This window comes from Elephantulus edwardii, unplaced genomic scaffold (genome assembly GCF_000299155.1).
Source record: "Elephantulus edwardii isolate Elephantulus edwardi_28Jun2011 unplaced genomic scaffold, EleEdw1.0 scaffold00011, whole genome shotgun sequence".
NCBI lineage: Eukaryota > Metazoa > Chordata > Mammalia > Macroscelidea > Macroscelididae > Elephantulus > Elephantulus edwardii.
The window spans coordinates 12032509-12059081 of record NW_006399761.1 but is presented as its reverse complement, the minus strand read 5'-3'; the positions used below and the strand labels follow the sequence as shown (position 1 = coordinate 12059081).

Below are 26573 nucleotides of genomic sequence, written 5' to 3'. Positions count from 1 at the left end.
TCTTGTGAAATATGAACAGTGAATAAAGGTGATCATAGAGGAATAGATGCCTTCTTATTGTAGTGTTGACAAGGAATATTAAAGCACTGGCTGCCAGAACAAATCTCTTTTGGAGATGTGCAGCGAGACTAGGATAGTGAGACTTGGTCTGCCATACTTAGGGCATGTTATCGGGAGGGGCCAGGCTTTGAAGCAGACATCATCATGCTTGGAAAACTGGATGGTCACAGGAGAGGGAGACCCTTGGGGCTAGATGGACTCAGTGACTGGAAGAGTGGACACAGTGGAGAATTTAAGGATGGCACAGGATCAGGCAAGGTTTTGTTCACTTGTTCAGATTATCTCTAAGTTGGAGTGAACTTCATGGCACCCTCTAAAAAACCACAATTATAGAGATTGGGACTAGGCTGGAGGTCAGAAGTTATGTAAACAGAGGTGGTAACTGCAGCATCTGATACAGTGAGCTTGCAACTATGGTTATAAATTTAATGGAGTGTTCTCTTCTAGCCTTTTCATATGGGAGGGATAGATATTTGTATTTGATCATTGTTACTGTCTGATGCATCCAAGTGATGAGGGTGAAAACAGATTTTTCAGGAATTAGGAAGGGCGATGGCGTGGGTCATTGGAGACTATAAAGTTATATTGGAGGGGCGTCAAGACAAGTTGTTAAGGCAGTTTGCACTTATGTAGTTAAAATAATAAAAGTAGAAGGCTGGTGAAAAAGAAGTTGATTCTTAAGATGGCTTGCAGTAGTTGCAACCATGGGCTCAGACATAATTGGGAGGATGGTCCAGGACTAGACAGGGCTTCATCTGTGGTATGGAGGGTGACTGTGATTGTGACTGACTGGATACAACTCAACAACATGCTCTTGTACATTCATAAATGTTAGTCCTCTTCCATTTGACCAGGAGAAGTGAAATGCCTTCTGGAAAGCCAATATTTAAAATAATGGAAAAGATTTATAGGTGACTGATTTACCAAGTTAAGGTGTTGGTTTGCTTGGCTCCACAATCAACACTCTTGGTACCAGCAGCCAAGAAATCAAGAGACAAGTTGCATTGGGAGAGTCAGCTGTCAGAGACCTCTCCAGAGTACTGAAGAGCAATGACATTAGTCTGGAGACTAAGGTGCGCCTGATCCAGGCCATAGACTTCACAACTGCTTGCTCTGCCTCAGAAAGCTGGATAATGACTAGAGATAATAGATAATTGATGCCTTTGAGCTGTAGTGCTGGAGACTAGTATTGCATATAGCATGGACTGCCAGGAGAACAAACAGGTTCATCCAAGAGAGGGTAAAACCAGGCTGCCCTTGGAGGCAAGGATTCTGAAGCTTTGTCTGACATACTTTAGGCATGCTGCAAGAAGGGACCAGTCCTTGGAGAGGAACATCATGCCTGGAAGGGTGGAGGGAAAGCGCAAGAGAGGAAGACCCTCGATGAGATGACTGATCGATGAGATGATTGATTCAATGACTGGAGTAATGAGTGTAGGCATGTCAGAGACAGTAAAGTTGGCACAGGACAGAGCAGATTTCAGAGCTATTGTACATAAAGTTCTATGAGTTGCAGCTGACTGAACAGCACGTAACAACAGAAAAACATATTAAAATAATATTTCTAATAGGAATAGAGTCCTATTCAAAATGTTTTTGTTATGTGTCATTGAGTTGCCCGTGACTCACAGCGACTCTGTGTACAGTAGTTCTGAAGCCTGCCCTATCTTGAGCCAGTTTCACTCACTCTGATACACGTAATCCCACTGTTTCAGTTACAGAGTCAATCCATCTTATCTGGGGTTGTCTTCTCCTGCACTATCCCTCCACCTTTCCAAGCATGATGTCCTTCTCCAAGGACTGGTCCTTCCTGGCCATGTGCCCAAAGTATGTGAGATGGAGCTTCAAAATTCTAAGTTAAAACTTGGTTTCACTCTATCCAAGATAGTTCTGTTTATTCTCCTGTTAGTCCATGGTATGTTCAACATTCTTCTCCAGCACTACAACTCAAAAGCATCAATTCTTCTGTCATCTTATTCATTGTCCAGCTCTCTGATGCATAGCAATTAACTGCAAAGACTATGGCCTGGATTAGGCACACCTTAGTCTCTAGACTGACATCATTGCTCTTTAGCTAGATGTCTATTAAGAAAGGAACTCTAGTGGTAAAGGAAATTGCGCTATCAACCTAAAGCCACACAGTTTGAATCTATGAGCTGCTTTGCTGGAGAACGATGGTCATTCTCCTGTGTGATTTATAGCCTCTGAAAACATTCTAGAGGGTCAGCTATGAGTCAGTTTTGACTTAATGGCACCTAACAACATCATATTTTTTATATAAAAATATAAAAAAAATATGTTGTTCGGTGCCATTAAGAGGGAAGACCCTCTATGAGATGGATTGATTTGGTGACTGGGGTAATCGGGATGGGTGTATCAGAGGCAGTGCGGTTGGCGCAGGATAGAGCAGGGTTTAGGGCTGTTGTGCATAGGGTCGCTATGAGTCGGAAACGACTCGACGGCACATAACAACATCATATATGCATGTGAAGGTTGGACAGTGACTAAGGACGGCTAAGGACCCGAGGTCTTAGAATTGTGTGTGTGTGGTGAACTCTGGTGGCCTAGTGGCAAGAGGCTGCACTGCAATCTCAGAGGTACACGGTTCGAATCCACCAGATGCTCTGCTGGAGAAGGAGGAACAGTCTCTTCCTGTATCAGATCTGATTTGATGGTACACACAAAAAAAATTAATGAAATAAAATAAAATTAAAAAAAAAAGAATTGTGTGTGTGGGGGGGCAGGAATGTTGACTATCTTATGGACTGTCAAGAGAACAAACAAATCTGTCTTCAAGGACGTGCAACCAGGGTGCTTCTTGGATGCAAGATGGTGAAACGTTATCCTGCATTCAGTGGGCGTGTCATGTGGAGTCAGTGTCCTTGGAAAAAGACCAGCTGGGAAATGTAGAGAGTATAGAAATAGAGGAAAACCATCAATGAGATGGATGGACACTGTCCCTGCAGCACTGGGCATGAGTGTGGTAGGGACCGGGATCATGGTGCTGGTCAAGGTTTCAGCGTTTTTCATAGGATTTTTCATGAGGAGTAGTAGACTTGAAGAGAACTAACACCATGTATCTTATATGAATAATACCTGTGGTCAGGAATAATTTGATTAATATGAATTATGGTTAATTCCACCAAGTGCATTGCTAATTTATGTATTGGTTTCCTACTTGAATAGCAGTATAAACACTAATTTACACTTTTGTTTAAGTGATCAGACATTGGAGGGAAAAAAAGATCCTGTGTATCTATGATCAGGTAAAATTGTAATTCTAAAAGCTGTTTCAGACAGCCTAAAATTCTTATATCCTTGTTTCTTTTAACTTGTAGTATTAGGTATCCATCCAGTTTTTAAGATAATGGAATGTGAATGACAAGACTACTTTGTTAGTGGATGTGATTTATAGAATGTAATTTATAATCTTTTTGGCTAATTGAGTTTTCCCATGCATTTATTTATAAAGGAGAATAAGGACTATAATTTCAAGGACAGTTTTATAATAAAAGTGCCAATATTTTTTGGCTTGCATTTGAAAGTTTCATTAATACATAAATTCATATTCACTACTGAGATCTTGCCTATCTTACCATACATTGATTATCACTCATTAGTTTAAATTTTTAAATTCTTTTTTTTTTTTTTGCAAACGGCAAGAATGCTTTATTTTTCAGAACAAACTCTAGCATGCAGGAGTCTATCATTCAATAGAAATTGGCAATCCTAGGTGAGGGAAATTTTTAAATTCTAAGCCGTAATAGAGAAATATGTATAGGAGACCATTGGTGACATTATCTGACTGTATTACCGGACTTTTGGCTTCATTCTCTTAAGATTTTTTAAAACAGTATTATGATAGGAAGCAACAGACTTTTTACTCTGATAAAAATCAAGAACCAAACTGAGTCTTTCACTGTAGTTCTGTAGTTTTTTTAAAAACTCACTTGTAATAAGCAACAGTTTGTATCGTACAGTTAAGAGATCATCATGTAAGTTATTTAAATGTAAATTTTTTTCTTTAGCAATATCCCAGCTTTTTTTCTATGTATGTGCTCAGGGAACCTGAGCATAAATTTAAATATCCTGAATACAAAAGAATGATAAATAAGATCTTCACACATAAATGTATTTTGACGTCATATTGCCACTAGACAGCCTAATCTGGGAAGTCTGCAAGTTCTGCTTTTAAGTTCATAACTAGGTGTTTATATGTAGTTGGGCTTGCTTTCCTTCTAAACGTTCCTTTACTAATTTTTCTAAAGAGAAAAGGTGCTCGTCTGCATCTTCTGGCACAAGGTTCCTAATAGAATTTGCAAGTTCAAAAAGATACTCTGTATTTCTTCCACTTGGGCCAACTGCATTAAAAATTTGTTCAGCAATGTCTTCCAGCGGGGCAGGCCCAAGATAATTGGGGTTATCACATGTTCCAATGTATAACAGCACACTGAACGGCTCTGCTGTGGGATCTTTTGGGTAGAAAATGACAGTTTCATTCCTGTATCCTCCTTTCTCTCTGAAGTCAAGGTACGCTTTTACTTCATCTTCCTTTCCTGTTGGCAGTTTGTAGGCAATGCCCCATACACAACCCTGTTGAAAACAAACGAATAATCCGTTAGAATGTATAAGGCTAAAATTATCCCAACTGTGTTGTTGTTTTTGTCCTGTACCTTCAAATCGGAACCGACCCATAGCTGACCCTACAGTGGGTTTTCAGAGGCAGTAAATCACATGGAAGGAGATGGCCCATCCTTGTCCCTCAGCAGCTGATGGATTCAAACTGCGTGCCTTCGGGTTGGCAGCTAAGCTCCTTAACACTAGGCCACCACCGCTCCTTTGCAATAAACAATGTGTTATGATTTTGGGAGATAGATCTTCTTAGGTATCAGTACAGGTTTGCCACACTTAAAGCTCAATGAAGAGCTACATCACAAATAAGGAAAAGCAACATTTAAAATGACTGATTTTTTTGGAATAATTTTCTTGGGTGGCATAACACACAGCAGGATGGTTACCTTTGTTTACTTCGAGTTTTGTCTGGATCTGAGTATTGGGAGCTGGTTAGGAAAGTGCTGACATCCCATCAGAGTGTAACTTTTATCTTTGTAAATATTAAGTAGCTCCTTGTTTGAAAAAGAGCTCTGTGTTTTAAAAGTTCTACAGTAATCAACTATTGAAAGCCCCAACAAATTTTTATTTTATGCACTTAGTAATTTTAAATAATGTATTTTAAAATAATTTATTAACTTTAAATAATGAAATTGTAAATAAAGTAAATGTTTTTTTTTAAAGTAAATGTTTTTATCCAGAAAATGCCAGCCTCTTTTGTAGAGAGTATACAAAAATAAAACATGAATAAGAAAGAATGTACTTCAGTGGCAAAACATAACTGTTTTAAATATTTGTTAAAGCCTATCTTTTTAAAAACACAGAACTCTCTCTTTCTACAAAATTAAAGAGATTATTTTTGTTATTAAGAAAATACCTGTGATATAAATAAGCAATATTTATAGCTTATAAAACACATTTTCTAGTTTACTGACAACCTTTGGTTATGAAATGCTGGAGAAGAGTATTGAATATATCATGGACTTTGAGGAGAACAAAAAAGTTTGTCCTAGAGAGAGTGAGACCAGGCTGCTCCTTGGAGGCAAGGATTCTGAAGCTTCATCCGACATAGTTTGGACATTGTTGCAAGGTACGACCAGTCCTTGGAGAGGGACGTCATGTTTGGGAGGGTGGAGGGACACACAGGAGAGGAAGACCCTTGGTGAGATGGATTGATTCCGTCACTGGGGTAATGGGGGTGGGAGTGTCTGAGACAGTGAGATTGGCACAGGATAGAGCAGGTTTTAGGGCAGGCGTCTTGATGGCCCATAACAACAAGAAGTAAGATAGGATGGGGTTCAGATCTGTTCATAGGGTCACTCACTATGAGTTGTACTCAACAACAACAGGAAGAATCTTCTGGAATCAATAAGAATTCTATAAAAACAAAATACCATATATTTATTAGCTAGTTAGGAGTTATAGTACCCAGTTAAAGCCTCTTCTGATGCTTTTTCTTGTGTAAATTATGACAGCATTTCCTGTCATCATCCTTATTCACATTATTCATCTGTTGTTGCTAGACGCTTTGTGTTTCTACATTAACATCTTTCCCAAAGTTAAGTCTTCCCTCCCGCAAAGTTATGTCTTTGATTATTAAGTCTAAAGTTAGAAAATACCTAAGAAACTGAAAACTAGGTAAATAAAAAAGATTTTCTGGTACTCTGAACCTTTAAGAAGTACACCGTATCAGATACTATTGATAAAATTATGCAGTCAGAAGAGAATTCCTGGCGGAGGTTTCTGTTGAAAATATTTGAGTTTTAGCAAAGTTTCAGGGTTCCATTTGATTCTTAATTCTAATTTTACAACATGGAGCTGTCTCCAATACTGCCAGAAAAGTGGGGCAGCGGGGGGAAGTTACTGCTGTCAAGTCCATCTTGACCCCTACTAACCCACTTAAGGTAGAGCTGAATTGCCCTGGAGGGTTTCCGAGACTGTAAATCTTGACGGGAGCAGAATGCCTCATCTTTCTGCCCTTCCTGCTGTACTATTGGAGGGTCCTGCAGAAGTACAGATGAACAAAACCCTTAAGGAGAAAAAGCTCCGTGCCTTTGGCTTTATTTTGCTTTTTTTCTCTTATAGTCTGCATGTGCAACTTTCCACACTAGCCTCATTTTTCACACAAATAAGTTAAAGGAAACAGCAAATACAGAGATGAATTCTATATAAGAAGAATAAAATTTGTCTGTGGTGACTGTTAAAGTCTTTGGTCACTAAGTCTGAGAAAGATCATTTAATATTTCATAGGATTAAAGACAATACAGAAAGAATAATCATACCCCAGGATCTTCAACAAGTGTCACAACTCTTCCAGGCTATTTGAGAGAGAAAAAAAAAGTTAAAAAGAAATCCAGAATGAATGTTCATTAAATAGTCAAGCATAAATACCTTACTATTAGCATGTAATATTTTTAACTGCATTTGTCCAGACTAAAAACTTCTTTAAGGTAAATTAAAGAAAGGACTCCACTTGATCCAAGCTATCATAGTTTTTCTCAAATATTTCCAATAATTTTTTTGTATCAGATAAAGTGTATGTTCTCTTAACATGCATATATTAAAAAATACACCAGTAATTTAAAGTGCATCTAAAATTCAAACGCAGACTGAAGCCTTAATTTAGTAATAGTTCTGTCCTCTTCTCTTTTAGGAAATGAGACTGGTACAATGTATTCCTGAAGGAACAGGTTCTCATATTTCAGGGCTGCAGTTATCCGGAGATTTTGATAAGCACACGTTGCCTGGCTCCCCCCTCCCTATTTCCAATTCTGTAGGTCTGGAATGGTTTGAGAATTTGCATTTTTAACAAAGTCTCCTGTGTGCCATCACTTACACTGGTTTAGGTAATGACACTTGGAGAACACTGCTACCAAGGGATACTAACAGGTCTTAAAACATGAGAGATGCTCTCACCTTGCTACCTTTTGTAATGGGTGCTTCCTGGAGGCCTTTTCCATTAACAAATGAAATTTTACTTGGCCCTGTGAAGGGGTTCCAGTGCTCTCGTGGCCTAGGAGTAAGGAGCTGGGCTACAATCTTAAAGGAACATGGTTCAGATCCACCACCTGCCTCACCTTCTCTTCTGTGTGGTTAAGTTGCCTTTGAAAACCTGCTGGAAGGTGAGTTATGAGTCAGTTTAGACTCTATGGTAAACAACAGCATCATGAAGGAGTTAGGGAGCTCTGGTGGCCTATTGGTTAGAAGTTGCACTGCAAGTCCAAAGGCACCCGGTTTGAATCTGCTGCTCTCGTGGGCGAAGGATGGGCAATCTCCTCACTTTCGATTTACTGCTTCAGAAAAGCAACTGGAGGGTCAGCTGTGGGTTGGTTTGGACTCGAAGGTATAAAACAACATGAAAGGGCTGATGTTAGGATCAGTGTGTTCAGAGTTTCTGGTTTATTGTCAGTTAGACCACCCAGGGCTCCAGGCACATTTATTTTTCTAGTTTAATATGTCAGTTAACAAATATATATATATATGTCAGTTAACAATTTCTTAGCTATCAGTGATTCACATTTTTCACTAGAGAAAAACTTATGAAAAGTAGCTCGAATTTATGTCTAACGTAACATTGTAAGGAGACACTATCAAGCAAAAACTATTTTCTCATTTCAAGGGTGTGGGGTTAGAGAAATAATCTATGTAGAAATAGAAAACTTTACAAAAAGTTGAGTCTTGAAATATTCCATAATTTAAATCACAGTGGTGGTTTAAGCCAGTGGCTACAAGTTTTTCTTTATAAATATCTTTACGGGGTGTCAAAAGCTGTATGTTTACTGACAGGTTAACATTACTAGTGAGAATGCTGAATTGTAAGCAACAATTTTACCTACTTTTGGGCCAGTGCCCTTAAGAATTGTGAACTTGAAGCATTCAGATTTGTGTCATTTTTGTTCATTTCCTTCTAGATTTTGTCTTTGTTATGTGCTGTTGAGCCACTTGCGATTCATATTGACCCTTTGTACAACAGCCCTGAAAGCTGCTCTGTCCTGTGCCAACTATATACTGTCTTCGACACACCTACCCTCATTACCCCATTGTGTCCACTCCATCTCATTGATAGTCTCCCTCTCTTTCTCTGTTCCTCCATCCTTCCAAACATGTAATTAAGGAACACAGGGATATTGGATTATGATTTCCAACTGTATTTTCCTATACTACTAAAATACTTTTTTATATTTTTTGAGATTTTAATGAAAGTTTATAGAGAACTTGGATTTTCATTCATTGTTGCACATTTTCCTCCCTGCCTACCCCCTTCTCCCAGTTTGCTTTTCTTTTTGGGAAAAAAAAATTCTTGTTAGACAGTCCCCTCCCTTCCCAGTCCACTCCACTATGCAACTCTTATTCTGGACTCTTGTCATGCATATAATACCTATTTTAACCAGTTCTCTCCATCATCTGTTTTAGTGTACATTATTTATTCCCACTTTTCTTAGTTTCCCGCCAAATCCGTTGTCAGTCCTGTTTTATAACAGGAGCATTATACAGTATTTTTCCTTTTGGGACTGAGATATTTCACTTAGCATAATGCCCTTCAGAGTCCCCATTTTGTATATTTCATGAGTTCCTTGTTTTTCAATGCTGCATAGTCCATTGTGTGAATATACCACAGCTTCTATGTCCATTTGTTTGCTGATGGGCACTTGGGTTGTTTCCAACTCTTTGCTTTGTGAACAAAGCAGCAATAAATATGGGTGTGCACATATCTCCTTGGGTGGCTGTTCTGGTTTCTTTAGGGTATATTCCCAGTAGTGGAATTGTTGGGTCAAATGGTATTTCTATTTCCAACTTTTTGAGAAAGCAACATACTGCCTTCCACAGTGGTTGCACCATTTTACACTCCCACCAACAGTGAATAAGGGTTCCAGTTTCTCCGCAACCTCGCCAGCATTTGTTGCTTGTGGCTCTGTTGAATTTTGCTCTGACTGGGGTGAGATGATATCTCATAGTTGTTTTGATAAAATACATTTTAACACTTGCATTTTGTGTGTGCCATTGATGAACTATGATTTAAAACCCTCCTGTATCATTGGACATTTATATTTCTAACTTTTCTCTTTAAGATAATGCTAATAGACTTTATGATTATCCTAAGAGTCTGAAATGAGGGATGCAGAATGAACTATACTTGGGGTGGGGGTGGGGGATTGTATACCAATGAAGGAGTTTTTCGCTTTTCAAGGAGAAGAAAGAACTGGGGTGGGGTGGGCGGGGAGAAAAGTGCAGCAATGAATGAATGGGTTCATTGAAATTAATAAAATAAAAAAATAAAAAGATAATGCCAATAGACAAACATGTCTGTTCTGGAGGAAGTATAGCCAGGGTCCTCCCTAGGGATAAGGATGGTGAAACGTCATCCCACTTACTCTGGGCGTGTTGTCAGGAGGTGCTAGTCCTTGGATAAAAGGGTCTGAGAGAGAGGAAGACCTTCAGTGAGATGGACTGACACAGTGACTTCCGGTGGGCCTGAGCAAATTAGAGATGACGAGGACGGCACAGGACAGGGCAAGGTTCAGGTCTCCTGTTCTTAGGGTCAGCATGGAGACGCCATCTAACACACGAAGATGCATATAGCAGTATGGAGCATGTTATCCACACATTCTGTCAGTTAAAGAAAAATTTTTCTGGTCCTCTAAAATAAATCTATTTAAAAACCATTCCATATCCAATGATACTGATAAATTAGGTAGTATAGAGATGATTCCAACGTAGGCTCTTCATGTTACTTTCAACCTCAATTAGAGTCACTATGCCACTGCACTGATTCCCACTAGTAGTGACGCTGTATGACAGAGTAGCCTGTCCCCATAGGATCGGCTAGGCTGAAATCCTTTGGGGAATGGACTGATAGGTCTTTTCTCCTGAGGAATGCCTTGGTGGGTTTGAACCAGTTACCTTCAGGTTAGCAGCCAAATGGTTAACCATTGTGCTACTGGAGTTCGTTCCAAAATCAGTTAAAATAAATCAAACTCTACTGTTGAGTCAGAAGTGACTCATAGCTGACCCATCAGTTTTCTAAGGCTGTAAACTGAATGGGAGGAGACAGCACATCTCTCCTGTGAGTGGCCGGTGTCTGTGAACCATGGGAAAGTGCCTCCTTTGGTCAGCGGCCCAGCTCCCTACTCGGTCAGTGAGCAGCTGTTTCTTGAGAAGATAAAACTTTGATTCTTGCTTCCAAGAGCTTTCATGGTGATGTCGCAATACAAAGTAGCTTGGGAACTAAGTAGGGAGGACTTACGGGTTAGGATGTATGCTCTTGATTCATTTCAGTAAAAATTCTGTGAGTAAGGTAGCCAGAAAGGAAGACAATTTTGACAAAAGGACATCAGGCCAATGAGGGCCTAGGGGCAGGACTACACATGACAGAATGTGTGACTGTAACACAATGTCCCTCATATGAGAGAGGATGAAGAAAGATACTGGATACATAGGATAGAACCAGATTTTAAAAGCCAGTAGAGGGAGCAGAAATTCAGAGAGCAATGGAAACGGAGAAACCACTGAAATTTAGGAAGAACTGGAGATAAAGAGCTTCTGGTGACTGCATTAGGAGCCCTATCAGTACTTTTTTCCCCCAGATTATTTTATTATTTTTGTGTGTGTACCATCAAATCAGATCTGACTGGTACAGGAGGAGATTGCCCCTCCTTCTCCTGCAGAGCATCTGGTAGATTCGAACCGTGCACCTCTGGGATTGCACTGCAGCTTCTTGCCACTAGGCCACCAAAGCTCCCTTCCTGTCAGTACTTTTAAATGCTTAGCTGCTAGTTAAAAGGTTGGTGGTTTGAACCCACGAGCCATCTTGTCAGGAGACGTGTAGACGGCTGCTTCTGTCAGGATTTTACCCTGGGAACCCCATGAGGCATCGCTGACCTGTCCTGTTGTTACATGCCATTGCCACTGAGTAGGAGCAGATCATAGCTGACCTGTCAGCACGTTTTCTGAGGCTGTAAATCGCAGACGGAGAGGGCCCATCTCTCTTGCATGGAGTAGCTGGTGGATTTGAACTGCTTGCCTTGGAGTTGGCAGCACATCTCCTTACCCACTAGGCTTCCGAGCTCCCTACTCTCTCTTCTAAGGCTTCTCGAAGCCAGAAGTGACTCAAGGTAGTAAGTAGGTTTTTGGTTCTGGGGACTGAGAAACAGCTGACGTGTGTGTGATTAAAGGAGTGTTTGGAGAAGATTAATTTGGTGAGTTAAAGTGGAAGGAGGAAGATGTTTAGTAAAAAAATGTTAGTGGTTCAAGTGACAGGTTCTGGTTTCGACCGCCCTTTGCCTCTCCTGACATTCTGCCCACCTGTAATTCCTGGCAGTGCTGTCTTTCCAGTATCTTTTGAATCCTATTCATCCCTTGGTAGCCTTTTTAGGGATTTCCCTGTCTCTAGCTTTGCTTTCTTCTAGTCTCTTCTCTTCATGGCCTCAAAATTAATTTATGCTACAGAAATTTTTAATATCCTGGTGCCTGCTGGAGCACCAGCAGTCAGGAAATCAAATGACGAATTGCATTGGGGGAGTCTGCTGTCAGAGATCTCTTCAAAGTGCTAAAGAACAATGATGTCATTCTAGAGACTAAGGTGCACCACCTCCAGCCATGGTCTTCATAATTACTTGCTATGCATCGGAGAGCCTGACAGTGACTGAGGATGACAGAAGAAGAATTGATGCCTTTGAGCTGTGGTGCTGGAGAAGAGTCTTGAACATACCATGGACTGCCAGGAGAACAAATAGGTCTGTCTTGGAGAGACATTTCTCCTCGGAGGCTAGGATTTTGAAGCTCCAGCTCACATTCTTTGGGCACATGGCCAGGGGGGACCAGTCCTTGGAGAAGGATATCATGCTTGGAAATGTAAAGGACAGACAACGCAGGAGAAAGAGCCCAGATGAGATGGACTGACTTGGTAACTGGGGCAATGGGATTAGGTGTTGGAGTCAGTGAGACTGTCTAAGGACAGGGCAGGCTTTAGAGCTGTTGTACATAAGGTTGCTATGAGTCGTGGCAACTTGATGGCATATCAACTACTGGGAGCTCTGCCATTGCCTTTGCTTTTGTTGTTGTTGAGTGCTTTGGAGTCAACCACAGCGCACAGTGATCATATGAACCATGGATCCGAACCCTGCTCTATCCTGTGCCACCCTGACCATTTCTGACACAGTAGAGCCCACTGCTAAGAGCCACTGTGTTAGTCCATCAGGTTGAGGGTCTTCTCTTCCCTCATTGACCCTCCATCTTTCCAAGCATGATGCTCTTTTCCAAGAACTGGCCCCTCTTAATAACCTGCCAAGAGTTTGTAAGTCAAAGTTTCACTGCCTTTGCCTCCAAGGAACACCCCGGCTACACCTTTTCCAAAACACATTTGTCCTTTTGGCAAGTCTACTGGATATTCAGCATCAGCACTCTTCTCCAGCACAACTCAAAGGCATCGATTCTTTGTCTGTAATCCTTATTCACTGAAAATGTCTGGACCACGTGCACCTTAGTCTTCAAACTGCCATTATTGCTTTTCAGTGCTTTAGAGATGTCCCTGACAGGAGACTTTCCCTATATGTCTTTTGATTTCCTGGTTGCTGGTGTTAAGAGTGTTAACAGATCCAAGCAAGATGAAATCATTGAAAGTTTCTAGCTCTTCCCTACGGGGATGTTGCCTGTTGGCTCCGTGGTGAGGACTCTGTCTTCTTGTTGAGCTGTAACCCATATTGAAGGCTGCAGTTTTTGAGCCTCTGTAGCAAGCTTTTCAAGTCCCTCTTATTTTCTGCAAGTAAGGCTGTGTCATCTGTTTAACGCAGGTTGTTGATGAGCCTTCCTGCAATCCTGATCCCACACTCTTCTTCAGATAGTCTAGCTTCTCAAGAAATGTGCTCAGCATACAGATTAAAGAGGTACAGAGAAGGCATACACATGGGGCAGGTAGGTAGTGCCCTGATGCACACCTTTCCTGATTTTTAACTATGCAGTGTTCCCTTGCTCTGTTTGTACCACAGCTGCTTCGTGTAGGTAAAAGTTTCACATGACCCAATGAAGAGTTGTGGGATGTTAAAATGGATATCCCAAGAGACTCTGCAAATTGTAGTAGAACATTGAGAAGCCAAAACAAAGGGAAGAACTGCTGAAGTAAAAGGGATGAGTAGAAGATTTCAAAGGAAAGCATGAGCTGCAAGGAAGCAGCAGTGTGGAGGGAACAGAGTGATCTGAAAACCCAGCCGGCACCATGAGCCTCCTCAACAAAGCCAGGAGTGAGATGACCCTGGAGGAGCTGCAGAAGTGGAGGAGGAGTTTAACACGGCCCACTGTCCATGCTCACACAGTTGGGAACAACACGCAGTGTTCATCAACTGTCACAACAAGAAGCCCCTGGGCTGCGTGAAGGCCTTTGACAGACACAGCAACCTGGTGCTGGAAAAGGAGATGTGGACCGAGGTCCCCCAGAGCGGCAAGGGCAAGAAGTCCAAGCCCACAACAAGGACCACTAGACCTCTCAGATGTTCCTGCGTGCGGACTCAGTCATCCTGGTTCCAAAGACCCCTGGCTCATCACTAGCAAGTAGGGCCACTCCCGCCTCCGTCTCTATAGCCCTGCCCCACAACCACCTCCTGGCTCCTGCTGCCCCTGCAAGACCTGCCCCATACTGGCAATAATAATGTCCCTGTGTGGTTTTTCTACTAAGAGAATTAAAAGGATAGCATGAGAGGACAAAGCAAAGTATTATGAAAAAATGTGCAAAGAGCTTGTTTGCTCAACATTTCTCAGACTGAAAGATTCCTGAAAAACAATTTCAAGTCTGGAGTCACAATAATAAAGCAACAAAGGAAGATGGAAGGAGTGCACTGAGTCACTGTGTCAAACAGAATTGGTGGACACCATTTCAGGAAGTAGCATGTGACAAAGAACCAATGGCAATGAAAGACATTCAAGCTGCCTTGAAGGCATTAGCAAAAAAAACAAAGGCCCCGTGAATCAATGAAATACCAAACTGATGTGTTTCAACACATTTACCTCTAGGCATGCTTACCAAGCTATTTCAGGAAATTTGGAGAGCAGCTACTTAACCATTTGGAAGAGATAGTATTTGTTCCTATTCCAAAAAAAAGGTGGTTCAATCTTTTTAGATTACCAAAAAGAATGGATGTTACCAAGAGGGACATCAGTGCTTGGAAGAGTGGAGGGACAGCGGTAGAGGAAGACCCAGGATGAGATGGATTGACTCAGTGAATAGGGTAATGAATGGGTTTAGGTGTGTCAGAGACAGTGAGGTTGGCTCAAGACAGAGCAGGGTTCTGAGCTGTTGCACATAGGGCGGCTGCTATGAGTCGCAAGCGACTTGACAGCACATAACATCACTTATATCACATGTTAAGTAAAGGCTTGCCGAAGATTATTTAAAAAACATCTAGAACAGTACATTAGCAGAGAACTGTCAAAAATTCAGGCTGGATTTAGAAGAAGCCACGGCATGAGGGATATCACTGCTGATGTCAGATGGATTTTGGCTGAAAGAAGACAATACTCTAAGGATGTCTATTTGTGCTTTATTGATTATAAAGGCTTTTGACTGTGTAGATTTGATGGCTGACATTGAGAAAAAGCATGCAAGGCACACAATTTAAATCCACCAGCACCTTTGCAGGAGAAAGGTAAGCTCCTGAGTGTTTTACTGCTTCTGAAAACCCACAGGAAAGATAGCTTTGGGTTGGTTCCCTTGGTTCTGACAACAACAAATGGCTTGTGTCACTAGAATATCTCCTAGCACTTCCTCCATGGCTAGCTTCCCAGGTAGATTTATCAGTTCCTTTGTCCAAGTTCTGCTGCCTCTTTTTTTCATTCCTCAGTTACTGCTATTTGCTACTCAGTTGTGACACTGCAAAGGGGGTGGAGGAGCAGGAAAGTCCTGGACTTAAGGTGTGACAGTGAGAAAAGAAAACAAGGATGGTATGTAATCTTTATAAAGGAAAAGAAAGCTGCTTCCTGTGAGTGTGTTGATCACACAAAAATGGAGTAAAACTGGCACTACTGAGATAGTTACTGGGAAATTCTAAAACTTCAGCTCTTTGCCCCTAAACAATGTTACTGGAAAATAATGTAAGATCGTAAATACAGTAAGTGCTTTTTTTGGCGCTGAAATGGAAAAAGAGGTCTTTCAAGCAGAATGAGATTATAGGATGTTGTAAACTATTTTTCCTTGGGTCATGAATGGTGTTTCTGAGTTAGAGCTTGAAAAGCTAGGGATTTAATAAATATTCATGATTATCTTTTGTATTAAATAGTTTTTCTTTCTGAAATGAGTACATTTCGTGCTTGAAGAAAATCTTTTACATTTAATAAAACCCAATTTTTGTGAGAAGCTGCCAGTAAAATATACAAATAAAGGAGATGAGATGAACTACAAAAGAATTTCTGAATTAAACTTTGGAAATTAAAGTTTAATGAAACCCAAAACAAAGCCTAATATAAGAAAACAAGTAGGATCAGTAAGACATTATCCTTCAAATGTCAGGCAGTACTGTGTGTGGAAACCAGTCTGACACTTGTGTAATAGTCTTATTTCATACGCCAATGATGTGACAAGCTGTTGTCTACCATTGAGTCAGAACTGACCCATAGCTGACCCTCCAACAGGTTTTCAGAGGCAGTTAATCACAAGAGAAGAGACTGCCCATCCTTCTCCTGCAGAGCGGTGGGTGTATTTGAACCTTCTGTCTTTGGGTTTGCCACAGTTTCTAACTATTAGGCCACCAGAGCGCCCTATGATAGACATAGTAACTTATTAAGAGCATATTTTGCAACAAAAAGCATAGAGCATTGTAGCATATCTGCCATTCTCCTAACAACATTCAGAACTTCTGCAGACTTGTGTGTCAGTTAACATTTATATAAAGCTGAAAACTCACGAGACTCATTTACACAATGAAAAACATGCAGTAAATCTAGATGTTCCTTCCAGTGTTGTTTTGTTTTTAACAGAACAGTATACTTAGAAAATATTTAGTACTTAGATGCAGACTTGGCTTTTTTAGCTCCCTTCTTTTTGAAAAATACACGCTCTTGTATGACTCAGCCATTTCTTGGCTTCAGTGTGTTCTGACAGTGCATATATCTTGATATGCTGGGGGGAAAAACCCACTCAGATCATACGTTTTGGTTAAGAGTACAATATTAAAATAAGCCCTAATACCTACATGTAGAAATAATACTTGGGAGCTTTTGGGCGAAAGCTTTTCTCTGCAGAATGGCAATTTTATACATTATATAAAGTAGTCACCCCTCATCCTGTCTTAAGTAATTTTTCCCAGCATCTCAACAGGCCAAAATACTCTACTCTAATGCCCTGTCTTAATTGACCAACCTTATCTGAGAATGGCTCTTTAACACAGATTCTCCTGATTTGAATCCTGCTTTTGAGGAGCAGGGTACATAGTACATTGCCCTAAAGCCTTTCCCCTTTCCCTTGACGGTGTAACACGAATCTCTCCTGCTTTTTTCTAGTAGACTTTTTTTTTTTTTAAAAAAAATAGAGTAATAATGCCTATGTAAGTTTTGGCAGTATTTCAGAGAAAAAAGCCAAAAAGGATATTTTGTTACTTCTTCCAAAGTTAACCCAAATTTAGTATTCTTTAGCGATTCAAGTAGCTTTGTGCTAACACAAGATTTGTTTGGATAAACAGTCATTTGTATAATCAGTAATTCCTTGAATGCATGTATTGAAAATTAATGCCTTGCTGGGTGATTGGCTGAAAATGAAATAAATTTCAGATTCACAATTTAGGACAAACAACGGGCAAAGTTAATATTAACTATTTCAGACTGTATGGACTTGGAATTGTTTTCATTTATCTAATGGGGGTCTTTGATAAAAAGAAACTCCTTAATAGCGCGATAATTTCGGAAATGACCTCTTTTGTGACCTTAAATGCCATATAACCTTTGGAATGTTTTAAAGAAGTTCCAGAAATAACCTGCACGTTTCAGCCCAAACCAGTAAGAGTGGCCGTAGGAAGATACGCCAGCAAATTTAGATGCTCAACAGCCCAATTCTGGAATTGATATCAGTGTTTCACCTCCGTTGTGACTTGAAGATTCCTGTTCAGTTTAACTTTTCCTTTTTTGGGGGGTGGAGGGCAGAGGTTCTCAAGAAATGGGGCCCCTTCCATGCCCGTGTGAGCTTCTGCCCTCTAGAAAGCTAGCATCACTGGAGGCTTTAGAAGAGTGGCCTTGGTTTGGGGACAGGTGGCCCAGGAGGACAATAAATTGCTTACACACACACACACACACACACACACCCCAGGGGACACTAAATTGCTTACACACACACACCCAGGGAGTTCTGGTGGCCTAGTGCTAAGAGTGGCCTTGGTTTGGGGACAGGTGGCCCAGGAGGACACTATATTGCTTTAATATACACACACACACACACACCCCGCCAAGGACATCAAATTGCTTTAATACACACACACACACACACACACACACACACACACACACACACACACGGGAGTTCTGGTGGCCTAGTGCTAAGAAGCTGTGCGGTATATCTCCTGCGGTTCGAATCCAGCGACGGGAGAAAGATGGGCAACCTCCTCTCCTGCACTAACTGCCTCTGAAAACCCCCTGGAGGGTCAGCTGTGAGTTGACCATCAACACCCACGTGCTGGGTCCCCAGGACGCAATTCGGTGGGTCCCACTCGCTGGCAGGGTTTTGGGGAGAGCAGCCCGGGGAGCGTGCGCGTGGGGGGCTGGCTAGCCGCCTCACCTTGCCGGGGACCCCGCGGTGGTCCGTGCTGCCCTGCCAGAAGCGTCTGCTGTAGCCCGTGATGCGCCCGACCAGTTTGTCCTGATAGGGGAAGTCCACCTTCCATATCAGGGACCCGTAACCAAAAACCCACATGCTCGGCCAGTCCTTGGCCGCGGGCCGGCACTGTCTGCTGGGGTCTTGGCAGCTCCGCCTGGACTGCCAGTTTCCGCACGCAGGCGCAGTGGTGCATTGCTGCCTGAGCACAAAGCACTCTGGGACTTGTAGTCCGAGGACTGTTTCCCGGAGCCGTCGCAATATTGTTTTGCTATTGTGGTCGAGGAAGAGGGTGCCGAAAGGCCTTGAACTTCTTCCGCGTATTAAGGAGTGGATTTATTCGCCGTCGTTGACAGTGGAGCGTACCACCCTCTGGTTAGCCAGCGGAGAAGACTACAATACCCACAGTCCTTTTCGGACGTCGGTGACGCACAAGTTAGACCTGGCTGCTCATGCTAAGTAAGCTAAGGACGTAGGGAGAAAGGGCAGGGATCGCAGGTGCTCTTCTCTGATAAGTTGTGTTACAGATTGCACTTGGCACGTAGAAAGGTATTTTTTTTTTTTGTATTAAAAGATTTCTCCTCATAAAGCAGTAGCCAGAGTATTTACTTGCATAATTTACCCCCTTCCTCTATATTTTTGCCTTTCAAATAAAAGAATGTTGACTAGAGGAGACTGCTGATTGAGAAAGACGTAGACAAAGGTTCTTGGGGGGCTTATGAAGATGATTTCCTCATGAGTCAGGGAGCTTCCTGACATTTAAGGTATATATGTAGGTTTTGGTTTTGTTTATTTTGTTTTTTAAAGGAGAAACTAGTTTTCATAAAGGCGCTCAGGTGGTCTAGTGGGTATAAAATTGTGCTGCTAACTGAAACACTGGTGGTTCAAATCAAGAGCTGACCCGTAGGAGAAAGAGGCCAATCTCTCATAGTTTACCGCTTTTGAAAACCTGCTAATGGGTCATTTAACTGGATGCAAATGAGATTTTTGAGAGCTCTCATGAGGTTCTTCAAAGGTGAAGGTCCTAAAATTGTTAGAGATCTGTTGGCTAGGAAGCCCTTTGAACCACCATGTCTGGGTAGTGCAGTATGTGTGCTTTACCCAATCATTGTGCCTTCTTGAGGACCCATACTATTTACTTATTTAAGACACGACTACAACATCCAGACTGCGAGTATTTCTCTTACTTTTGAAATCACCAGGAACTTACTTCAGAGAAAAACTTAGTTTGGGAATAGACTATTCTCATTTTCAAACTCGCAGAAAAGTTACTGAAAGCGTGGTGAACACTCATGTGGCCTCACCCTTGATCCAAGAATCAACATTTTTGCCAGTGCAGCTTTCATTTTCTCTATATTCAGTTATTTTTATCCAAGACCCTTGGAATGAGTTGTGTGTACATGGGGTTTTTCATGACTACATACTGTTGACTGTCCTAATCACAGTGTTAGTAAGGCAGTGAACCATAATCCTGCCATCCAGTAGCCCGTGTTTAAACTTCCTTATTTATCTCAGCCACTTTGTTGTATTTGGGTGGCTTCCGTTCTGCTATGATGTTGAAAGATACACCTCTGGTGTTTAAGATAGCAGCAGGTTCACCTCAGGTGACTAGGTTTCAACCGAGATTCTGGACTGAGACTGAAAAGAAGGACCTAGCAATGGACCACTGGGAAACAGTCTCTGATAGAGGGCCAGTAGGTAGCCCTTCGGTTGGACAGCATTCAAAGCCCCTACCTCCTTAAGGAAGAACCATGTTGTGGAGTCACTTCCAACCCATTGGCAACCCTTTATCAGGTTTTTGAGGCTGTAAAATCTTCATGGGAGAAGACTGCCTGTTTTTCTCCGCAGAGCAGCTTGTGATTTTGAACTGCTTACCTACCTTTTAACATCTCAGTAATGAGGTAGATAGAGTAAAACTTGCAGGACTTGTATTTGATGATGTGGGACCATCCAAAATGAGGCACAATAGTTGTAAACATCTAGTAATAATTGGAATATGAAATGTGTGAAGTATGACCCCAGGATGAGAAATTGCTAAAAAATGAACATAAACATTGATATACTAGGAATTGTGTGGTGGGTTTTTTCCCCATTCATAAAAGGTTTTATTTATTTATTTATTTTTATTCATTCATTGTTGCGTATTTTCCTCCCACTCTCTCCCTTTCCCCTCCCCAGTCCACCTTGCAATGCATATATAATGCCTAATATATTCGTTTTAGATATACCAGGAAATACTGTTGTGTGCCATCGAGTCTAGCCCATAGCTGACCCTCTGGGGAGTTTTCGGAGGCCGTAAATTGCACAGGAGGGGACTGCCCATCCTTCTGCAGAGCAACTGGTGGGTTGGAACAACATGCCTTTGGGATTGCAGCACAGCTTCTTACCACTAGGCCTCCAGAACTCCCTATATTTAGCTGAAAAAGGAGCTTGGTGGCATAGTGATAAGGAAGGCAGGCAATTTGAACCCCCCCAGCTGCTCTGTGGGAGAAAGATAGGCAGTCTCCTCCCATGTGATTTACTGCCTTAGTTGAACTTCAGGTTCAACTTCAAGTTGAAGTGGAAGAAAATGAGAACAAATTTATGTGAACAAGAGATCAATCTTGGCTGTCTCTTACCTGAATATAGAAACCAACTCAAGAATAGATTGGAAGCACTGAACACTAATGACCAAAGACCAGATGAGTGGGTGTTAAAAGGGATAACGTATATAGAGAAAAGGATTAAAAAGGTCATTAAAGAGTCAGGAAAGATAAAGAAGATCAAAATGAGTTGATATTTTCACAGTCCTTTGGGTCACTTTTCTTTGAAATGGGACCAAAATGTGGATCTCTTCCAGTCAGTTGGTCAGTCTTACCAGTTTCTTCTCATGGACTAGTAATTGCTTCCAGCATTATATCTGCGTGTTGAAACCGAGCTATTAAGGGTGAGTCTGCTGGAAAGATCATGAGCACAGCTTTTAGCATCATAGCAACATGTAAGCTACTCAAATATGATAAAGTTTATTTTGTAATAAGAAATTTTGAAAACTGTGTGTAAATTAGCTCAAATTAATGATGAAATAAAAAAGTTGGACAAAAGTTTTCAAAGGTTAGCACAAAAAGACAAAACATTGTAACGAAAGGTGCAAACGATAAGAATATACTTCACATTTCTCAAACTCCACTTGAACTGCTAGCAGTTAGCTTTGTACTCTCTAGCCATTTTTGAATAATCTTCAACAATATTTGGCTTGCATGTGATATTAATGATATTTCTTAATAATTTCCACATTTTTCTAGATCACCTTTCTTGGGAATAGAAACATGTCCTCTGCATTTCTTAGTACAGCTAAGAAATAAGCATGTCCAAGGCAGCATCTGTTTGTCGAAACATGTTCATTGGTATTCCATCAATTCCTGGGGCCCTATTTTTTTTTTTTTTTTTTTTTGCTTCAGTGTAGTTTGAGGTTTTTTTCTTCATCACTATTGGTGTTTGGTCAGATGTGACTTCCTGATTATGGTTCCATGTCAGCCAGTTCTTTTAATACATTGACTTAAGTGAATTTCTTTTTGTGGGTTGTTTTTTTGTTTTATTGTTTTTTGGATCGTTCTAGATTTTGCCTATACCAACTTCAGTATTGAAATTTGTGGCTTGATTTTTATTCTTCATTTCTTTTAGCCTGAGAAATGCCAAGCAAGTTCTTTTTTTTTCTTTTTTTTTTGTTTTCTGACTGCAGCTCTTTGCACATTTTATTCCAGTTCTTTGCTTTGTCTTCTTTAACTGCACTTTGAAACCTTGTGTTCAGCTCTCTACTTTGCCATTTCTTCCTTTGTTTTGCTTTTTCAGTGTTCTTGTGCAATCTTCAGTCTACTCTGACCTACACTTTGATCTTTTCGTTCTCCCCTGTCTTTGTAATAACCCTTTGCTCAGAGGGTGTCCTTGCTGGCTTCCGACAATTCGTCTGGTCTTTGATCATTAATGTTCAGTACTTCAAATGTGTTCTTGACATGGTTTTAAAATTCACGCGGGATAGACTCAAAGTTTTATTTTGTCTCTTGGGGCCTTGTTTTAGTGCTCTTTGTTGTCTGTCTGAAGTTGTACAGGTGTAGGTGGTCTGTGGCCCAGTCAGCACCTGGGCTGGTTTTGACTACTGATATTGAGTGTTTCCAACTCTTCTTTCCACAGCTGTAGTTGATCTGACTCCTGTGTAGTTAATCAGATGAAGGCCATGTGTGCAGTCGTCTTTTGTGTTTTTTTAAATAAGGTATTTGCAATGAATAAATCATGTAAAATTCCATCCTTCAGTCTCGCGTCTCTTTCTGTCACCAAGTCTATAATTTCTGACTTACCAATCTTCCTTTGTTTCCAACTTTTGCATTTCGCGCACCAGTTATTATTAATTAATCTCATTTGCAAGTTTTTTCTATTTCTGAGTACAAATGGGTCTTGCGGGTTTTAGATTGATTAGAGGAGTTCGGTGCTCATGTCGGCAGAGCTCCAGCGAATGTGTTTTGATGGCACATGAAGAGGGGAAGAAGTCTGCAGAAAGGAGCTTCTCAGCATTGCTAGAGAAGAAAGGGAAGGATGACGTAAACCCCTAGCTGGCTTTACTCTGAAATGCGCAAGGAATCCTGATTGATCAGAGGCTCCCTGAGTTGAGCTCTAGCGCACCTGGGGCATGGCCAGCCCCTCCCAGTGGGTTCTTCCCACCTGGCATGAGGGATGCTGGAGAGACCCCTAGCATGCTGTCTGTCTCCCAGAGTGCAATGCTGCTTAACTGACTCTAGTCTTCTATTTCTGCCCTGTCTTCTAGACCAACCAGAAGAATGGATTTTAGAGAGGCTTACTCCAACACTTGTTCTGCGGTTGGCCTTGCTGCCAGGGAAGGAAACGTCAAAGTCTTACGGAAACTGCTCAAGCGGGGACGGAGTGTTGATGTTGCTGACAACAGGGGATGGATGCCGATCCACGAAGCAGCCTACCACAACTCTGTAGAGTGTTTGCGGATGTTAATCCATGCAGGTAAAGTAAATCTGAGACGTAGAAGGCTGGGTCTACAAGCTGGATTAAGAAAATGTTTAAAATAAATGAGTAAAAAGCTAACATGACTTAACATGACTCATAGCTAACCCTGCAGTATGTTTTCAGAGGCTGTCAAAAGCACGACAGGAGATTCCCCATTTTTCTCTAGCAGAGAAGCTGGTAGATTTGAACTGCTTGCCTTTGGGATGGTAGCACAGCTCTTTGCCCAGTCAAGCCCCATGTAGTTGTTTTCTTCCTGTGATATAATCGTCAAATAACTACCTGTTGTTTATTAAGAAAAGTAAGATTGTTTGCCTAAGTTTACATCAGTATGTTGATGTAGTTAGAAATCCAGTAATGATTCCTTTTACATAGAATTGCTTTCTGGCCTGTTTTATTACCGGACCTGGGTGATGTGGCAAAAAGTAATTGACTATGTGAAGTTAAACACTTCAGAGTCACTGATGTTTATTCTTTCCTCCTTTTCCAAACAAAAGGAGCAGTGTTTCTGAAATCGAGGGTGTGTTTTGTTTGAGGTGTGCCTTTTTTTTTTGTATGTGTACTTTTTAGCTGTTTTTAAGTTTTGTGACTCTTTCCAGTACTTTTTATTTGTGGTAAAAAGTCTTTCCATATCCTTCAGAAGCTAATACAATAACTAGGGGAAAAATACTGTCTTGGTCATATTTAGTGCCAGTGAAGCATGCTGTGCACTTTAGGGTCAAATGAGATCTGGGTGACAGCGGACATTGTGAGGATGGTTCGGGACCAGACCAGGTGTCATCGGGTCACTCTGAGTGGGAGGCAACGCCATGGCACCTAACAACATCCTTGTTAATGTGTTTGAAACACTGCATAATAAAAGGCATATAAAAATAATATTTTAAAATGCATCTGTTTGTGTGTATATTCTCTCTCTCTCTCTTTCTCTCTCTCTCACTCACACACACACACACACCCCTTTATGGATGTGTTTTCATACGTAAATATATGCCTAAACTAAAAATACACAGATCATAAAACCTTGCTCTGATAATGGACAATGTTGCTGCTTTGTCATTTGCAGTAGTAATTACACTTGTGGAAGATTCTGGATCATCTGGGCCGTCCCTGGGAATAGGGGTGGACAGTCCGTTTAGTTAGAAAATGAGAGTTGTCCGTCTGATCCTTTTGATTTTTCTTCACTTAGTTCATGTTAACATCTCACTGCTTCCTCAATCTGCTCTTTGATTTCTAGTGAGGTGATTGGTTTTTAGGTCTGTGTTCTCAAGTAAGTGAAGCCTCTGAATTCTTTTAGAACATTAACTCTATATGTTAGTGTTTTAAGTCATAAAAATTCAGCATTTAGGAGAAGGCATCTCAGAGTGGTAACACCAGCATTGCTCACTCTTGTGTCCTTGTGGTAATGTGCTGTGCTACCAGCTCAAAGGCACGTGGTTCAAATCCCTAGCTGCTCTATGGGAGAATGATAGACAGTTGCCCCTGATGCAACTTACTGCCTCTGAAAACTTGCTGAAGGGTCAGCTATGAGTTGGTTGCTACTGGACAGCATATATATCACACACACACACACACACACACACACACACACACACACTCACTCCCCTCCATATATATAGGACATGTTAGTAGTGAAAAGATGTTAAAACAATAGAAATGGACAGTCACTAAGTGCTGTTCTTTGGAACATGAATAAATCGTAAGTTGGAGACTTTCTGAATATGTATCTCTGGGAGGATGATGTTATCATTAAATTGATTTTGGCTCAGAAGAGTACAGTAGCCGGGGATCCAAGATGGCGGTGGGGGCAGAGACAGTGTGGTGAGCTGCGGGAGCAGCAAACCACTTAAAGCAGGGCCATTATGGCCTTCCACAGACTTCGGCTTATTGGTAATTGAACACTTAAACAGTTGATGACTGGCCCTCAGTGAAGATCGAGGCTCAACAACAGGAATTCAAGGACTCCCAAGGAGAAATGGGTGAAGAAATGGGTGAATCTCGTGGCTCCCACCCCCCTCCCGCAGAGCCTGCGCCACGCCGCACAACCACTGCAGCTCCATGAGGCTTCCACAGCCGGAACGAATGGATTCCCTCACCCAGGATGGATGCTGGGCACCGGCCCTCCTCAAGACTGGTACAGTGCAGCCACCACACTGCCGCAAGGTGGACTTGTTCTGGAGAGAATTCTTGGAGCCAGGATGGTGGCAGTGGGGGAAGCGGGCGCCCGCCGGCCACCCGCACAAGAGGGGCCACGCACACGCCGAACGGCTGGGTGGGGGGGCGCACCCCCAAAGGCCGCCCGCGCTGGAGGGGGGACGCGTGCCCCGCTGGCCGCCTGCATAGGAGGTGGGGGATGGGATGCATGCCCGCCATCTGCAGGTTTGGGTTTCTTTGGACAGGCCAAAGAAGACGATTACCTATAAATGGATTGCTGAAAGTCACTGTGAGTCTGATGACCTTAACAGTGGCAGCATGCACAAGAGGACCGACATCCTAAATGCACCACATATTTTGTTCTGTTGAATGCTTCTGCCAAAAGATGGTTAGACCTGGGGGGAGTCTGTTCACAATTCTCAGGTTCCCTTTATCATATATAAGGGGGAGGGCAGTGACACCTACTTCAAAATATAGTATGACCACTTATGGGGGAGTAAAAGTGGCAGTGCTGGAACTGGAAACACTATTCCTGACCACAGAGTCCTCAGTTAGGCGAGGGGACCAGACTGGGGTAGGGGCAATTGGAGGGGGAGTATACCAGCCAGCTCCTGGGGGGTGTTGCCCTGCTCGGGACGGGCTGCCCTTGGCCCCCGGCTCGGGGCGAGCCGTTGCGGCCCTCTGCCCGAGATGGGCTGCTCTCGGCCCCTGGCTCAGGCAAGCCGTCGCAGCCCTCTGCTCAGGGCGGGCTGCCCTGGCCCTGGCTCGGGGTGCCGTTGCGGCCCTCAGGGTGAGCTCCTCAGCCCCCAGATTGTGCCATCTGACCCCTGGGTGGGGAAGGAAAAAAAAAAAGAATGCCTAGAGTATCCAGAGAATGTTACTTAGACCACCTTCTGCCACCCTCCCCCCCAGTAAACCTGAAAGCAACACCCTCAAAGCCCTTCTGTTTGTAACTCACAAGTTT

At 42.0% G+C, this 26573-nt stretch overlaps 2 protein-coding genes and 1 pseudogene across 2 annotated transcripts in view; 2 read left to right on the top strand and 1 right to left on the bottom strand.

The window, feature by feature from the left end:
* Positions 1-4263: 4263 nt before the first annotated feature.
* Positions 4264-10602, bottom strand: CHAC2 (ChaC, cation transport regulator homolog 2 (E. coli)). The gene is made up of 2 exons (XM_006881017.1): positions 10573-10602; positions 4264-4653 (listed from the first exon to the last, which is right to left on the bottom strand). The coding sequence occupies exons 1-2, from the start codon at positions 10600-10602 to the stop codon at positions 4264-4266; spliced, it is 420 nt and encodes a 139-aa protein (XP_006881079.1).
* Positions 10603-13882: 3280 nt separating this feature from the next.
* LOC102853932 lies at positions 13883-14309 on the top strand (annotated as a pseudogene).
* Positions 14310-18298: 3989 nt separating this feature from the next.
* Positions 18299-26573, top strand: part of ASB3 (ankyrin repeat and SOCS box containing 3) — a 112839-nt gene continuing 104564 nt past the window's right edge. The window contains exons 1-2 of the mRNA XM_006881016.1: positions 18299-18339; positions 23250-23458. Coding sequence (XP_006881078.1) covers positions 23263-23458 — 196 coding nt within the window. The 5' untranslated portion in view covers positions 18299-18339; positions 23250-23262. The remainder of the gene's footprint in view (positions 18340-23249; positions 23459-26573) is intronic.

Excerpts from the sequence above, each read along its gene's own strand:
- CHAC2 (XM_006881017.1), bottom strand. The coding sequence starts at position 10,602 with ATGGTTAACCATTTGGCTGCTAACCTGAAG. Across the intron at positions 4,654-10,572 it reads ATTTGGCTGCTAACCTGAAG|GGTTGTGTATGGGGCATTGC; the intron begins GTAACTGGTTCA and ends TGTTTTCAACAG.